Genomic DNA, 16,401 nt, shown 5'->3' on the forward strand with positions numbered 1-16,401 from the left:
ATTGTAACAAATTCAATGAAGGCTTTAAAAAATGGTCCGTATCAAGAAAAGAGAGATGAAGAAACTGAGGCTGAAAGAGACAGTAGAAAGAATGAGATGGAAAAGGAGGAGAGGCAGGAACTCTGAAATGGGGGAGAGGCATGGACTCAAAAGGTTGGAGAGAGACAGAGCCTGAGGCGCCAGACAGGGACAGCCAGGTGGAGGGCCCCCAGATGGGCACAGAGAGGTTCCGGGGAGCTTACCGTGCCCATGCAGGAGTCCTTGACGTCCACCCACACGGAGTCAGCCACCACCTCCCTCTGGCCGTTGGCGTTGATCAGCGTGTAGTAGGCCACCAGGCGGAAGGACGGGATGAAGTCCGCGGTGATGGTCAGGGGCAGCACCACCAGGTCCTGGCTGGGCTCCCTGTCCTGGCGCCCCACCTTCAGCAGCTTCCCCTTGTTCATGATCTGTGGGGACAGTTCGGTGTAAGGATCAGGACGGTGAGTGGGAGACTGGGTGGGAGTCGGGGGGCATCCGGGATGGATGAGGGCCCCCAGGGATCTGGGAGTTCTGGAAAGCAATGGACCATGTAGGTGTAGTAGCGGATCCTGGCTTGCTGGCCGGGGTCTGTGCGCAGGTGGAAGTTGACGTTGAGCGTCTCCCCAGGCTTGAGCTCCACGCGGGGCACGGAGAGGTGCAGGTAGTTATTGGAGTTTCCCTGGGTGTTGTAGGGCAGGGCCTGCATGGTCCTGGAGGCCTGTCGCCCCTCGGGGATATTGTCCTTCTTTGTGCGTACCTAGTCAGGGAAAGATGGAGGCCATGATGCCCAGAGACATCTGAATCCATACCCCTGAGACCAGGGTATTTTATGTGAGGAAGACTTTGCAGACCAGGTTAAGTTAAGGATCTTAAGGAGATGGGGGAGGAGACCGAATGATCCAGGTGGACCCAATGCCATCACAAGTGTCCATATAAGATGTCTAGGCAGGGACTTCCTTGTCGGAACAGTGGATAAGAATCTGCCTGCCAATGTAGGGAACATGGGTCTGATCGCTGGTCCGGGAAGATTTCACCTGCTGCGGAGCAACTAAGCCTGTGTGTCACAACTACTGAGCCTATGCGCCCTAGAGCCTGTGGTCTGCAGCAAAGACGCCACCTCAGTGAGGAGTCCAAGCTCCACAACGAGAGATAGCGGCAGACAGCAACGAGGACCCGGTGCCACCGCAAAGGAGTACATAAATAATTTAAAATAAAAAGACATCTGGGCAGAGGCCATCTAGAAGGTAGGACCCTGCTGTGCAGATGAGAACACATCTGTGCATGCAAGCTATTATATGTAGAATGGGTAAACAAGGCCCTACAGTACAGCACAGGGAACTCTATTCAATATCCTGTGATAAATTGTTATGGAAAAAAATATGAAAAAGAATGTAAATATGTATATGTCTAACTGAATCACTTTGCTGTACAGCAGTAATTAATGCAACATTGTAAGTCAATTTTACTTCAATCAAATAAATGAACACATAAAAAGAGCCCGTCTATGCAAATGAAAACATCTCTGTGGATGGCACATCCCTTTATGCAAATGAAAGGAACCCACTCTATGCCCAGGACAGGATGCTCTACAAAATTAAGTCTCCTGAGGCTGGCCCAGAACTCACAGTGATGGTCAGGGGATCCCGCTTGTTTTGTGTGTTGATGCTTAGCTTGGCTACGCCATCATCCTGGGTCAAGGACTGCACATTGCTGCCCTGGGTCACCACCGGGATGTGGCGGGCGGGGGAGCCGTCGGGGTTCGTCACGTACACCTGTGGGTACAGGGGCAGGTGGAGGGCATTCAGGCGGACCCAGAGGTGTGATCGTGCTCAGGAGCAGTGTCGAGGGGTGCAGTCCTGCCCATGGTCTCACCATGAGGTCGAAGGGCATGGCAGGTTTGAAGAACTTGGGGGTCTTGGTGAAATGGATCTGGTAGGGGGAAGTCACAATGGGGATCCCGGTGCGCTCTGCCTCCACCATGTCGCTGCCTGAGGGGGGTCAGCCATGAGGGTGGGCTCCTGGGCCACCCCTCAGGACCAGGCTTCCCCCGTCAGATTGCACTCTGCCTTCGTGCTGGGCCTCTGTCCTTAGACTGTATCTCCCCCATCGACCTGATTCAACCTTCATTCTGAACATCCACCCTCAGAGTGAGTCTCCCTTCTTGCACTGGGTCTTATGCCCCAGAGTGGTTCTTCCCTGTCAGACTAGACCCTGCCTTCATTCTTGGCCTCCTCCCTCAGACTGGACCTCCCCTGCCAGCCTGGACCCCCCCTTCATTCTGGGCTTCCTCTCTCAGACCAGACCTCCCTTGTCAGACTGGATCCTGCCCCCTTCATTCTTGGCTTTCTCCCTCAGACTGCACCTCCCCCTTCAAAACTGGATCCCAAGCTTCATTCTGGGTCTCCCCCCTCAGACCGGACCTCCCCCGTCAGACTGGATCCCCCTTTCATTCTGGGCCTCCGCCCCCAGACTGGGCCTCACCTGATTGCAAGATGACAGTGGCGGACACATATATGGACTTGCCCACCAGGGCATCAGCTCGAGAGGGCCGTACTCCATTCAGCAAAACCTGACGTCTCAGTATGGCCTCCCCATTACCATCGTTGATCTGGGGGAGACAGTAAGGGTTCATGGCGGAGCGGGGACCTGAGGGGAGAGCCCAGGGCATGGGCTCAGACAACAGGAGACAGGAAGGGTGTTTAGAGTGGAGACCAGACAGGGCCTCTGTTAGGTACCGGAACACGGGTGAGGGAGTCAGTCAATGAAATTCTCCGGTCACCATCTTGGACCCCAAAGATGACGAAAGCTGTTCCATCCACATGCTCCCCATACAAGAACCTGCGATGCAGGGACAGTCTCAGATTCTTGCCTCTGCAGATGAATCTTCCTCCAAACTAGCTTTGGCCTCGGTTGAGCCCCTCCCCCCACTTGGCCCCTCCCCCTGCCCCTCACCTGGCAATGATGTTGATCTTCAGGCCATCTGGGTCATCAATGTAGTAGAATTTCTCTTCAGGCTCTAGCTGGACTTCAAAACTGGGAAGCACTGGGGGGACAGATCATATTGGTGGGGGACCAGCATTGGGCCCAGCATGATGCACTCCCCCCTCCCCCTAACCCCAGCTCCCTGGTCCTCTTACCATATTCCTTCACCTCAAACTCAGCGGAGAAGACCTGCTGCGGAGAATCTTCATAGCGGGCTTTGATCTTCCACACCCCCATGCTGTGGGGAAGGTAGGCTGATGATCTGGACAGACCTGGCAGCCCCCCACTCCCTCTCCTAGAGTAGGGGAGCCCCAAACCCCCTCCTGGAGGGCCTGACATACTTCACCAGCTCTGGAATGTTCCAGGACAAGGCCAAGATGCCAAACTGGTTTTGAGAAGACTGGGAGTCCTCCCTGATGGGGATGCCATCGGGGGTCTGTGGGGAGAGAGAGAAATGGCTCTTCAGATATGAGGTTTGCCTCTTGACTCGCCCCTCCCTGTCTGTGTCTGGACATTCTCTCTGTGTTAGGTCCACAGGAGCAGTAGTGAAGAACGTGCCCCTGAGCCAGTCAGCTTGGGTTCAAATCCCCACTGAACCCATTACAAGCTGTGTGACCTTAGGCAAGTGACTCAGCCTCTCTGTGCTCAATGCGCACGTCTAGAAATAGATAATTATTACTCCTATGTCACTGGTTTGGGACATGTTAATATAGGCGAGAGCTGATGATGATCTGTGTCTCTCCAAAAACAAATAATAACTAGCATTTGGGACTTCCCTGGTGGTGGTCCAGTGGCTAAGACTCCACACTTCCAATGCAGGGATCGCACATTCGATCCCTGGTCATAGAGCTAGATTCCACATACCGTGGTTAAGACGCGACACAACCTAATAAATAAATGTTAAAAATGATAGTAACTAGCATGTGTCATCCATTGTCAGAGAAGGCAATGACACCCCACTCCAGTACTCTTGCCTGGAAAATCCCATGGACGGAGGAGCCTGGTGGGCTGCAGTCCATGGGGTCGCTAAGAGTCGGACACAACTGAGCGACTTCATTTTCACTTTTCACTTTCATGCATTGGAGAAGGAAATGGCAACACACTCCTGTGTTCTTGCCTGGAAAATCCCAGGGACGGGGGAGCCTGTTGGGCTAAGGTCTATGGGGTCGCACAGAGTCGGACACGACTGAAGCGACTTAGCAGCAGCAGCAGCAGCAGTCATCCATTGTGATGCAGGACCCTGTGCTAAGCATTTGATTAGCACATACATACACCACACATAACTGCCCACATTTGCCTTTTTGACATAGCAAGTTGCACGGCTCGACCTCATACACTTGTGATTTCCTGCATTGCCAACCGTTAAACATCAGGAGACATCACAGAGAAATCTGATTTTCTAGCTTCTCTTGGAAATTGGGGTCACTATGGATAACATGCTTCTGTTGGTAAGGGGTGACATTTGCTGGGAGTTGAGCACTGTGTCTTTAGGGCGGATGTGTGTCCTGTTCCCTGTAGACCCCAAAATCTCTAAAGCCAGCTCACAGCCTTCAGGACCTGGTCCTTGTTAGCTCTGTGTAAACTCAAGAAATACGCAGGAAGATCCCCAGAGGAGGACATACCCCAGTCTTCCTCCCTTCTTTCTCCCTTCCTTCTACATGTATGGTTCCCTCCCCATCTCTCCCCTCTTCTTCCCTCCCTCCTTCCAGGAAGTTTTTATTTATCCTACTACCCGCCAAGCATTTTCAACAGAAAATCCCTTCATCTCCATTTGGAATTTATGTTCAGTGGAGGTTAGGGGAAGGTGCAATTAATAAAATGTATAGATCCAATTTACAAGATGCCAGAAGGAGGGGGGTGTTGCAATTTTACAGGGCACTCAGTGAGATCTCACTGTAAAACTGGGACACTGGAACAAAGACTTGAAGGAGGTAGGGGAGCGGTCTGTGTGGAGATTTCCAGGAAGAGGCTTTTCTGGGTAGGAGGAATAGCCCATGCAAAGGCCCAGGGGCAGAGTTGTGCCTGAGGAGACTGGTGTGTGGCTGGAGTAGAGTGAGCCGAGGAGAAGAGAGGGAAGAAGCGAGGGCAGGGAGGGGATGGGGTAGGTCTTGCAGAGTCTCGTGGGCTGCAGGAGGACTTGAAATTTTGTTCTCAGGGAAGTGGGAGCCCTGGAGGGCTGGGGGCTGAGGAGGGGCTGAGCCTGACTCAAGTGCTCACGAGCGCCCTCTGGCGGCACTAGAGAATTAGTGTTTGTCATCATCCTAATCTTTGGGATGAAGAAACAGACTCGGAAAGGTGAAGTGATCTGTCCAGAGTCACACAGTGACCGGGCGTCTATCTGGAGCTAGAATCCTCAGGCGCAAGCAAGCGTCGCCCCTCGTGGTCTCCCTGGGTCCCCGTCCCCTCTCCCGACCTCTCTATATGCCTCTCTTTGACTTTGCGTCTCCGTGGGTGGCTGTTTCTCCGTCTTGATCTCTTTGTCTCTCCCTTAGTCTCAGCCCCGGGTAGGTCTGGGGCCCCGGTTGGCTGGTACCTCGATGCTGATGATAATCGTCTGGCCCACGGGCAGCAGCTTGTGGTCAACAGTGAAGACCCGATAGTAGACTAAGAGGTGGTGGGAGTGAAAAAGAGAGTTGGGTGAGACTCTGCCCCTCCCCCAGCCCGCCCTCTCCAGCCACCCCTCCCCGTCCCTTACCCGGGGAGCCTGGGGTGTAGATGGTCTTGTCTGTCTGGATGAAGATGTACCCGCTCTGAAGGCTGATCAGCACCACCTTCTCCACCTGGACATTCCCGAAGGTCGCGGCGATAGTCACGAACTTGTGCCCCCTGTCTGATTTTAACTCTTTGCTGGCCGGGATCTGGGCATGAACCAAGAGATCATTAGGGGTCTGCTCCACCTGCCCCTCTTCACAACAAAGCCTGCCCATCAATTCTCGTTTGCCCGGATTTGGGGAGTAACGGGGTACTGAGATGGGGGAAGGGTAAGAAAGGGGGTGGGGGTCAGAGGGAGGGATGGGCAGGGGGAGTAAGACGGGCGGCTCAGAGGAGGGAGGGGTCAGAAGGGGAAGGGACTCAAAGAGAAGACTCAGATGGAAGGGCCACTGAAGGAAGAGGAGGGTTTAGACGGGGAGGGGCTTGGAGGGCCGGGGCTCAGAAGTGGGAAAGGACTCAGAGATCCTAGGGCTTGGAAGGAGGCAGGCTAAAGAGAGATCAGGGGGCTACTGTATAGTATAGGGACCTCTGCTCAATATTATGTAACAGCCTAAATGGGGCAAGAATCTGAAAAAGAATAGATATATGTATATGTATCACTGAATCACTTGACTGTACACCTGAAATAACTGCAACGTTGCTAATCAATTATGCTTCGGTACAAATTAAAAGTTTGTTTTTTTTTAAGCCGGGAACCCAAAGCCAGAGTTTTGGGACAACCCAGAGAGATAAGATGGGGAACAATGCGGAAGCGGTTTTTAGGATGGGGGGGACACATGTATACCCGTGGCCGATTCATGTTGATGTATGGCAAAAACCATCACAATATTGTAAAGTAATTGTCCTCCAATTAAAATAAATTAATTAATTTAAAATAAAAAAAGAAGGTGGAGACAGTTCAGAGAAAGCACTGGATGAAGAAGTGGGGGGGGCTCAGAAAGGGGAGGGCTCAGATGGGGGCGGGGGGACTCAGAGAGGGAGGGGCTCAGGCAGCGTGGGTGAGGCTCGGAGAGGGAGGAGGGGCTCAGCTGCATGGAGGACTCGCAGAGCTGGTGCGGCATCAGCAGGATTGGGCTCCCTGGCGCGCCCACCTTGATGGTGACTGTGCTCAGGTAGCCGTTGTCGCTGTTCAGCTGGGTGTTTTCGTTTGACAGCACTTGTTTCTTGGCCGGGAAGTCGTGGACGGTGACCGAGACCTGAATATTCCCTTGTCCTCCGTGGGCCTCCAGCACCACAGTCTCCTCGCTCTCCAGACGCAGGATGTTGGGGGTGATCATGGAATACCTGCCGGAGGGGAACATGGGGTGTGGAGCTGTTATCCCCGGAAGCCGGAGATGCCAGCCCTTCCCCAGGGTGAGCGCTCTGCCCCAGTCCCTGGTCTCACAGGGGATCCGGTGACTGGCAGACAGCTGGGGGCGGGGACGGTGCTTCACATCCCATCAACTCCTGAACACCGAAGTGAGAGGTGCCAACTCTTTCAAGACTCTAGACTTCCAAACTCACCACTGAACCCACTTATTCCAGGAGCTCTAATCCCTAAATCTTTAAACACCCTAAGTCTCTAAACACCCAACCCTGGAACACCATATGTGCTATGTGCTAAGTGGCTTCAATTGTGTCCGACTCTTTGCTACCCTCTAGATCGTAGCCGGCCAGGCTCCTCTGTTCATGGGATTCTCCAGGCAAGAATACCGGAGTGGGTTGCCGGTGCCCTCCTCCAGGGGATCTTCCTGACCCAGGAATCAAACCCACGTCTCCTGTGTCTCCTGCATTGCAGATGGATTCCTTACCCGCTGAGCCACCAGGGCGGCCCAGAACACCTCAAACTTCTCCCTAACCCTGTGGTACCCCCAGACCCAGATCCAGGCCCTCAGCCACATACACCCACACAAAATCTCTAGACCCTTAAAACCTGAAACTACAAACTCCCAGAATCTATGCAGTCAAATGTCCAGGACGCCTAATCACCTCTCCTGCAGAAGCACTCATCACAGCGCACACGCCCTACACAGGCAGGGCCGCGTACCACAAATGCACACTCCTATCTCTGAAGCAGCCTTTTGGGGGTCAGGCTGTAGCTACTCACATGGGGTTCCCCAGGGCCATGGGGAGACTGGCTAGAAGCAGCAGCAGCAGGCTGGGACCTGAGGTGGGCTGCATGGCGCTGGGGCAGTGGAGGGATGGAGGGATGGAGGGACGAGGGAGAGGGCGGGGGAGAGTGAGCTGAGGTTGCTGGAGGCTGCCTTTTATCTGGAGCCTGCCTTCCTCCCTCCTCCGACCAGCCCTCACTCCCCTCAGCCTCCCCCCTCCCTGGGACTGCCCCAGATTTCTCAATACTGTTTCCTAAGTTTTTCAATCTGTAGGGCCAGCATGCCTGGCATAAGTAACCCGGGGCCATGTTCTTCAACTACAGGGACACAACAACCTCCTGCTCGGGCCTCCCTCAGGGTCACGGCCAGCTGGTGATCAGGGACCTTTCCCTGTTACATCCACTTGGTAGTAGATGAAAGCAGAGGGCAGAGAGCCACTCCTCTCCCCCAACTCCAGGTATCTGGGCCTGGCCCTCAGTCTATTTTTAAGCATGCATTTATTCACCAGACTCTTCCTGTGAACCCATCTCTGTGCTAGCATCTCATGTCCCACTTCCAGAATCTTCCATGTTGGCATGGGGCTGAGAGCCAGGGACAGAGTCCAGCATCAATGCTCCTAGTCCCACGAAGTGTTTTCTCCAGTGGAGAAGGATTCAGCTTCTTGGAGAGTCAGGGAAGGTTTCTTGGAGGAGGGGGACATTTCAACTGGGCTTTGAAGTATATGTAGGAGTTCACTATCCACGTGAGAGTGTTTTCTAGGGCCAGGAGAGCCTGGAATTCTCTTCACCTACTCTTGTCAAGAGACCTGAGTGGCTATGCAGTTTTAAAAAGTCACAAGTGAGGAAAGTCCCATGGCTAGTTTTTGTGTTACATCAACGCCTTCTTAGGGGAGGGAGGTTCAAGAGGGATGGGACATGTGTATACCTATGACTGATTCATATTTATGTATGGCAGAAACCAACACAACATTGTAAAGCAATTATCCTCCAATTAAAAAATAAATTTAAAAACATCTTCTTGGGATATTATTATTATTAAAAATTGTATTTAACTTGTTGCATATGAATTGGTAACATAGTCATATGGTTCAATATCTAAAAGGTAACCTTTCTCCTGCTCTTGTTGCTAGCCATCAGGGTCTCAGACATGACCATGTAACCAAGTCTCATGTTTCTCTCCAGAGGCATATTATGCGTTTACGAACATTCACACGTTTCAAAAACAAATATCAGAAAGCTCTACACACTCTTCTTCCTGGTCTCCCTAGGTTACACCTTGCTTTTTCATAAACAATATACCATAGAGATTGTTTCATTTTCAGAGCACAGAAAGCTTCCTTGTTCTTACAGGCAGTGAAAGTAACCAGTCACCTACTGATGGACAGACAGACTTCCTACTGTTACAAAACCATGCTCCCTCCAGACAGTAATCTGCATTATTGCCCAGTTATTGCCCAGTTCTCATGATTATTCACTGGTAAACCTTGGGGAAATTACTGATAACCACTTGAGCCTCAGTTTCCTCCTGTAAAGAGGTTATAACAGCAAGCAACTTCAAAGGGTTCCTACTAAATGAGAAAAGATAATTCTGATCAAAGGCTATGTGTTAACAGTAACCTTGCTAGATATCGCTAAATTCCCCTCCATCGTTACATCGATTTGCATATTCACCAGTCTTGCACAAAATTGCCAATTTCCTCATTCCCTCCCCGCCCCCCACCCTGCCCCCGGCCTACCGCCCCACTTAAGGGCACATTTTCCAAACTGGATTTTTGCCTCAATGTCAATTTAATTTGGTTGTAAGTTGAGCCTCTGGGGGATGGGGGGAATGTGATGCCAGGTGTAGGGAGGATGGGGGATCTAGAACCCTGAAGAGATGGAGGATTCAGAAGCCCAGAGGGCTATTTTCCAAAGCCTCCTTGAAGGGGTTAACAGGGACCTCACTCTGATTTCCTGTAAACCACGCTACTTTCCTGGCCAGGCCCGAGTAGGGGGAGGCATGGAGAAACAGAACAAACCTGGCCTCTGTCTGATCTGATTGCGACACACTTTCTTTGGAAGAGGAGGAGGAGGGGGAGGCAAACACTTGCTTACTCTACAGAACTGGGGTCCAACTTCTGAAACCGAGATGGGGTCACCTGCTAGGATCCTCCACTCCCCAATACTTTCTTTATCTTTCTCCCCTGTCCACCCGCCAAAATATTCACCCCGTTTCCTGGTTCCATTATAGACTTAAGCCTTAGGGCTCTGTGATTTGTCAAGGAATCAAGAATTTGAGAAGGAATTCCTGCTGTCCTCGCGCTCCTCCTTGCGAGGTTGCCTGCCCATCCCTCAGAGCCTCAGTTGGTCCATCTGAACAATGGGATTGATGGCAGTTCCTGCTGCTTTGTTTTTAATGTTTTTATTTCGGCCACACCATGCAGCAGGCAGGTGGGATCTTAGTTCTCCCGACCAGGGATCGAAACTGCCCCCCTTGCATTCAAAGCGCAGAGTTTTAGCCACTGGACCACCAGGGAGGTCCCAGTTCCTGCTGTTTTGACAATTAAAAGAACCCAGATGCTGCGAGAGACATGAGCTCGATTCCCTGGAGGAGGGCATGGCTGTCCACTCCCGTATTCTTGACTGGAGACTCCCACGGACAGGGAGCCTGGTGGGTTACAGTCCATGGGGTAGCAAAGAGTCGGACACTGAGCGACTGAGTACACACAGATGCCTTGAAGTCCTGGGCTTGGAGGGAAGGCTCATGCCACAGTGATGGAGGTCTGAGAAGGGTCCTACCCATGACATCCAGGAGGTGACCAGAGGGATGGAGGTGAAAGTGAACCAAGGTCTCCTGGGAGAGAAGGAAACAAGAGGAATTTTTTTAAATGAATTAATTTTATTTTATTAATTGATTTTTAAGTTAAACTTTAAAAATAAATTTTTTATTAGAAAACTGAAATTTACAATGTGTTTATATCACTCACTGAGTACATGGCATTTAAAAACAGCATCGTTACAGAAAGATAACAAAAATACAAAGTCTTAAAACCTACAGGATATGGAAAACATTATCCACTGAGGCCTTAAATGTAGCAGACTTTATATAAAAAGGAAAAACAATGAGTATACAAGTATACAGCCAATTTAAGAAGTTAGCAAAATAAACAGAATGATCATAAAGAAAAGAAAGCAACTAATACATACCAGGTATTAAGGCAATAAAAATAAAGATAAAATTGAGTGGCTCAACAGAGTCAAAGCTGCCTTAAAATTCCTTAAAAGAGGAATTCTTCCAGGCTCTTTTCAGGGGAATGGACATTTGCCTCCAGAAGTTTGGGAGGGGGATGATGGGAAAGATAAGCCAGCAGGGGAGAAAGAGAAGGAGGCCTTCCTGGTGTAGACGCAGGGGGAGCGAGGTTGCCTGGACAGGTTCTAAGTGTAATATCTAGGAGATTTTTTTTTGACCATGACATACATCTTGCAGGATCTTAGTTTCCCGACCAGGAAACAAACCCAGGACCCCCTGCACTGGAAGCCTGGAGTCCTAACCACTGGACCATCAGGGATGCCCCTCTAGGAGACTCTTACACAAACAGAATATGTTTGCTTGTTGTTGTTTAGTTGGTAATTGTGCCCAACTCTTTTGCAACATCATGGATTGTAGCCCACCGGGGCCCTCTGTCCGTGGGATTTCCCTGGCAAGAATTCTGGAGTGAGTTGTCATTTCCTTTTCCAGGGGATCTTCCTGGATCAGGGATCGAACTCAAGTCGTTTGCATTGGCAGGTGGATTCTTTATCATTGAGCCACCAGAGAAACCCAAAATATTTGTTACTTATCTGAAATGCAGATTTAACTGGGCATCCTGTATTTTGCCTGGCAACCCTAGCTAGGGTGCAAATAGAATGGGGGGTGGGGTCAGAAATGGGCATGGTTTCTGAGTGTGAGAGCCCAGGCGCCCCTCTCTCCTTCAGTACTCTGCATTCGCCTTAGCACTGTTATCTCCTGGCTGCACCCCAACCTCACCCTTTCCCCACACAGGCGTGGCCACATCTGGGAGCAGCGGACATCCATCTTCCTCACCCTTCACCCCCGCCCATTCCAGGATGGTGCTGCACTGCTTTCTGGGAATTTCTCTCCAGGACCCAGAGCCTGGCCCCACCTCCACCTCCCCCACCGGCAGCCTAGGCTCCCCCTTCTCCCCTACTTGTTACTCATTAACTTGGGTTAACCTTGACCTGATGGAACCCATCCATTTGCCCTCTGGCTCCTTTCCCCCATCTACTCATGCATATGCAAGCAGAGACTCCAGGAACCCTCCACCTTGGGGGATACAGGGGCCACGTTTTTTCTTGAACGTGCCACTCAGCTTGAAGAATCTTAGTTCCCAAACCAGGGATCGAACCCAGGCCATCAGCAGTGACAGTGGAGTCCTAACCACTGGACCACCAGTGAATCCCAAGCCAGAATTTTTGACTCCAGCTCTGCCTTCTCCCAGCCTCTGTTCCTCATCTTTAAATTAGACATTGCAGCTGCAGAACCTCCCTCTGAGTTTTGGGGTGACAGCACATATCATCAGGCAAGCTAGTGCTCAGACAGGCGCCCAGCACTTGGTGCATGCAGGATGTACTTGAACTGTATTTTTATTTTTACTAACATCTGCTTCTCCTCTCTCTTGCCTTATTTCAATGATAGCCCCTCCAGACCTCCAAGTCAGAGTTCCCTCTTCCTCCCTCTGCCTCACCCCTGTAATCCTCCCTGGGACCCCTTGGTTGTCTCTCCCCATCCATCTTTCTTTCCAGCCCTGTGGTCCCTGGCCTCCTTGCTGTAAACTCACCTCTTCCAGGTCATCTAGTCCACAGCAACTGGGGATTCCCACCCCCCTATCCTCAGACTGCAAGTGTGGAGCCTTAACCACTGAACCGCCAGGGAAGTCCCTGGGGATTTTTTTCCTAAAACACACCTTTGCATTCCTTCTACAAAATTATGATGCGTAATACCGGAATACATGCTCATGACTGTGAACCTCTCAGTGGCAGCATCTTATTGATTTTTATGCATCTTAACTTTGCACATCTTATTTATTCTGAATGCCTTAGGTGCTATTGTTGTTGTTTAGTTGCTCAGTTGTGTCTGACTCTTTTGTGACCCCATAGGCTGGAGCTTACCAGGCTCCTCTGTCCGTGGGATTTCTCAGACAAAATTTTGGAGTGGGTTGCCAGTTCCTTCTCCAGGGGATCTTCCCGACCCAGGGATCCAACTCAAGTCTCCTACATTGGCAGGTGGATTCTTTACCACTGAGCCACCAGGCAAGCCCATTAGGTGCTATTACTGTCCCCATTTTACAGATAAAGAAACTGAGGGCTTTGGCCACTTGGTTAAGAGCCTCTAGCTGGTAGCAGCTGAGATCTGAAGCAGGCAGGTGGGTTCCAGAATTTCTGATCGCTGCTGTAACAGATGATCACAGTTCTGGTGGCTTGAAACAATGTGTTTATTACTCTACAGTTCTGAACTGCTGAAGTCTGAAACTGAGGTGTCAGGAGGGCTGTATTTCTTCTGCAAGTTCTAGGGGAGAATCTGTCCCACGGCTATTCTGGCTTCTATGGGCTGCCTGCATTTCTTGGCTCATGGCTTCTTCCATCTTCAAAATGCATGACTCTAGGGGCTTCTCTGCAGTCCACTGGCTAAGACCCTGCGCTCCGAATGCAGGGGGCCTGAGTTCCATCTCTGGTTGGGGAACTAGATCCCACAAGGAGCAAATAAAAGATCCTGAGTGCCATAACTGAAGATCCCACATGCTGCAACAAAAATTGAAGATCCTGTGTGATGCAACTAAGACCTGGCACAGCCAAAAACCAAACCAAAACAAAACTCAACCAAACAAAAACCCTGCATCACTTTCCACCATCACATCTCATTCTCTGGTCCTGACCCTCCTAGTATTAGTCACTGAGTCGTGTCCATTTCTTTGCGACCCCATGGACTATAGCCCACCAGGCTCCTCAGTCCATGGGACTCTCCAGGCAAGAATACTGGAGCAGGTTGCCATTCCCTTCTCCAGGGGATCTTCTGACCCAGGAATTGTACCTTGCGTCTCCTACATTGCAGGAGGATTCTTAACCATCTGAACCACCTGTAAAGTGCCCGCCCCCCTCGTACAAGGACTCTTGTAATGACAATGCATCCATCTGAACAATCCAGAATCATTCCTCATTCTAACATGCTTAATTGAATCACACCAGAAAAGCACCTCTTGTCATGTAAGGGGACATAGTCCCAGGCTGTGGGGATTAGGGAGGTGACAACTTGGGAGAGCCATATGCCCTAACACACACGAAGAATAAAACATCATCCCTGGACAACCAAGTCCCTCATTGCTTTAAACTCTTCTTGGCTCCCGTGGGTCCCAGCATAAAGTCTAAGAATGTCTGCCTGCAGGCTTCTGCCAGTTGCTCTTGCCCTCCCCCCTGACCCCCGCCAGACCTGCAGAGGAACTTGCAAACTGTTCTGGGCATTGCCTTGCTGCAGAATTTCCTCAGCCTGCAATGTCTTCCCACTTCCTTCTTTGTCTGGCTGGGTTATATATATTCATCTGGGCCCTAGCTGGACCTGTATCCGCTTGCAAAAAGCCTTGGCCCCAGACTGATTGCCTCCCCCTGGCCCATCCATGCCTGCAGTCCCCACTGAGGAATATTTCTCAGGGCTCCAGAAGAGGCTCTGAGTGCTCCAGATGAAGGGCGGAGTGGGGCAGAGCAAAATGCGTCATGGGCGCCTGCTCACAGGTGTATGCACAGATGTGTGCACAGGTGCACCTCTAGTCTGCACTCCTTGAGGTTGGGGGAAATTCACAGATGGTCAGGCTGTGTTGCAGTGCACTGTGCTGAGCCAGATTCCCATCATGACGTGTGATACTCAGCTCTCTGGGGGTCCCCCTTTTACATGAAAGGAAACAGAGAGGTTAAGCTACTTAATAGGCTGCACAGCAAAGGTCAAGGTCAAGAGGCTTGGAGGCAAGAGTCTGGGTGCAGAGCGGGCAGTGCATACCATGGTAAAGGGCAGCTCTGGAGCCAGACTGCTGGTGTTTTGAGTCTTGAGCCTTCCAACATTTTGCTGTGTTACCTTGGGCAATTTAAACCCTGTGCTTCATAAGCTTTTCTAAAGACCCTGGAGGCTTTAGATTAGGGTGTGGCACACAGCACTCAGCCTGAGCCACCTCATTTCAGTTCAGTTCAGACACTCAGTCGTGTTCGACTCTTTGCAACCCTATGGACTGCAGCATGCTAGGCTCCCCTGTCCATCAACTCCCCGAGCTTGCTCAAACTCATGTCCATCCAGTTGGTGATGCCATCCAACCATCTCATCCCTTTTCCTCCTGCCTTCAATCTTTCACAGCATCAGGGTCTTTTCCAATGAGTCAGTTCTTCAAATCAGGTGGCCAAAATATTGGAGCTTCAGCTTCAACATTAGTCTTTCCAATGAATATTCAGGTCTGATTTCTTTTAGGATTGACTGGTTGGAACTCCTTGCAGTCCAAGGGACTCTCAAGAGTCTCCACCAACACCACAGTTCAAAAGGATCAATTATTCAGCACTCAGCTTTCTTTATAGTCCAACTCTCACATCCATACACGACTACTGGAAAAACCATAGCTTTGACTAGATGGATCTTTGTTGGCAAAGTAATGTCTCTGCTTTTTAATATACTGCCTAGGTTGGTTATCAGAGAAGGCAATGGCACCCCACTCCAATACTCTTGCCTGGAAAATCCCATGGATGGAGGAGCTGGTAGGCTGCAGTCCATGGGGTCGCTAAGTCCCACACGACTGAGCGGCTTCACTTTCACGCATTAGAGAAGGAAATGGCAACCCACTCCAGTGTTCTTGCCTGGAGAATCCCAGGGACGGAGGAGCCTGGTGGGCTTCCGTCTATGGGGTCGAACAGAGTCGGACACGACTGAATCGACTTAGCAGCAGCAGCAGCGGGTTGGTTATAGCTTTTCTTCCAAGGAGCAAGTGTCTTTTAATTTCATGGCTGCAGTCACCATCTGCAGTGATTTTGGAGCCCCAAAATATAAAGTCTCTCACTGTTTCCATTGTGAGAGAAATTTTTTACAGTATGAAAAGGCAAAAAGATATGACACTGAGCCACTTGTGGTCATCCAATCACCACTTTTTTCCTCTCCTCCAGCCTCTGAACAGGCGGTCCCCTCATCTGGGCCTGTGCATCCCTTTCTTCTCTCTGCTCACCTCTGACTCCCTAGGCTGGGTCAGGACCCTCTGCTGGAAGCAGACACTTAAGGGTTGGGATTTGGGGTGGATTGTGGTCACTGCTGTGTCCTGCGTTAGGCAGGCACGCAGTGGTGGCTCAATTGATATTTATTGAATGTGCAAAGTAATGGGTACTGCAACCTCAATCCCCACCCCCATCCCCACCCGGGGTCTCTAAATTCCAAACAGCCTCTGCATGCGCTCTCCAATCCCCTCAAAAGCAAGAAACCAGAGTAGCAAAACAGATGGGTCATTATTGTACAGCTGCAAGTGGGGGTAGGGTGGTCCCGGGGTGGGGCCATAGTGCTCAGCATCTGTGGGGGATGGGGGCTGTCTGTCGTCTTCTGAACG

The 16,401-nt window shown here is 50.9% G+C and overlaps 1 protein-coding gene across 1 annotated transcript in view; it reads right to left on the minus strand.

The window, feature by feature from the left end:
- Positions 1 to 7,944, minus strand: part of C3 (complement C3) — a 36,815-nt gene extending 28,871 nt beyond the window's left edge. Inside the window, exons 1-13 of the mRNA XM_055430023.1 lie at positions 7,802 to 7,944; positions 6,807 to 6,999; positions 5,699 to 5,861; positions 5,537 to 5,607; positions 3,345 to 3,439; positions 3,159 to 3,241; positions 2,974 to 3,064; positions 2,757 to 2,859; positions 2,503 to 2,629; positions 1,894 to 2,009; positions 1,647 to 1,793; positions 569 to 778; positions 243 to 449 (exon numbers count right to left, since the gene is read on the minus strand). Coding sequence (XP_055285998.1) covers positions 243 to 449; positions 569 to 778; positions 1,647 to 1,793; positions 1,894 to 2,009; positions 2,503 to 2,629; positions 2,757 to 2,859; positions 2,974 to 3,064; positions 3,159 to 3,241; positions 3,345 to 3,439; positions 5,537 to 5,607; positions 5,699 to 5,861; positions 6,807 to 6,999; positions 7,802 to 7,875 — 1,680 coding nt within the window. The 5' untranslated portion in view covers positions 7,876 to 7,944. The remainder of the gene's footprint in view (positions 1 to 242; positions 450 to 568; positions 779 to 1,646; positions 1,794 to 1,893; positions 2,010 to 2,502; positions 2,630 to 2,756; positions 2,860 to 2,973; positions 3,065 to 3,158; positions 3,242 to 3,344; positions 3,440 to 5,536; positions 5,608 to 5,698; positions 5,862 to 6,806; positions 7,000 to 7,801) is intronic.
- Between the last annotated feature and the right edge of the window lie 8,457 nt (positions 7,945 to 16,401).

The sequence above is a fragment of the Moschus berezovskii genome, chromosome 8, assembly GCF_049115385.1.
Source record: "Moschus berezovskii isolate FMDL1 chromosome 8, NW_MosBer_1.0, whole genome shotgun sequence".
NCBI lineage: Eukaryota > Metazoa > Chordata > Mammalia > Artiodactyla > Moschidae > Moschus > Moschus berezovskii.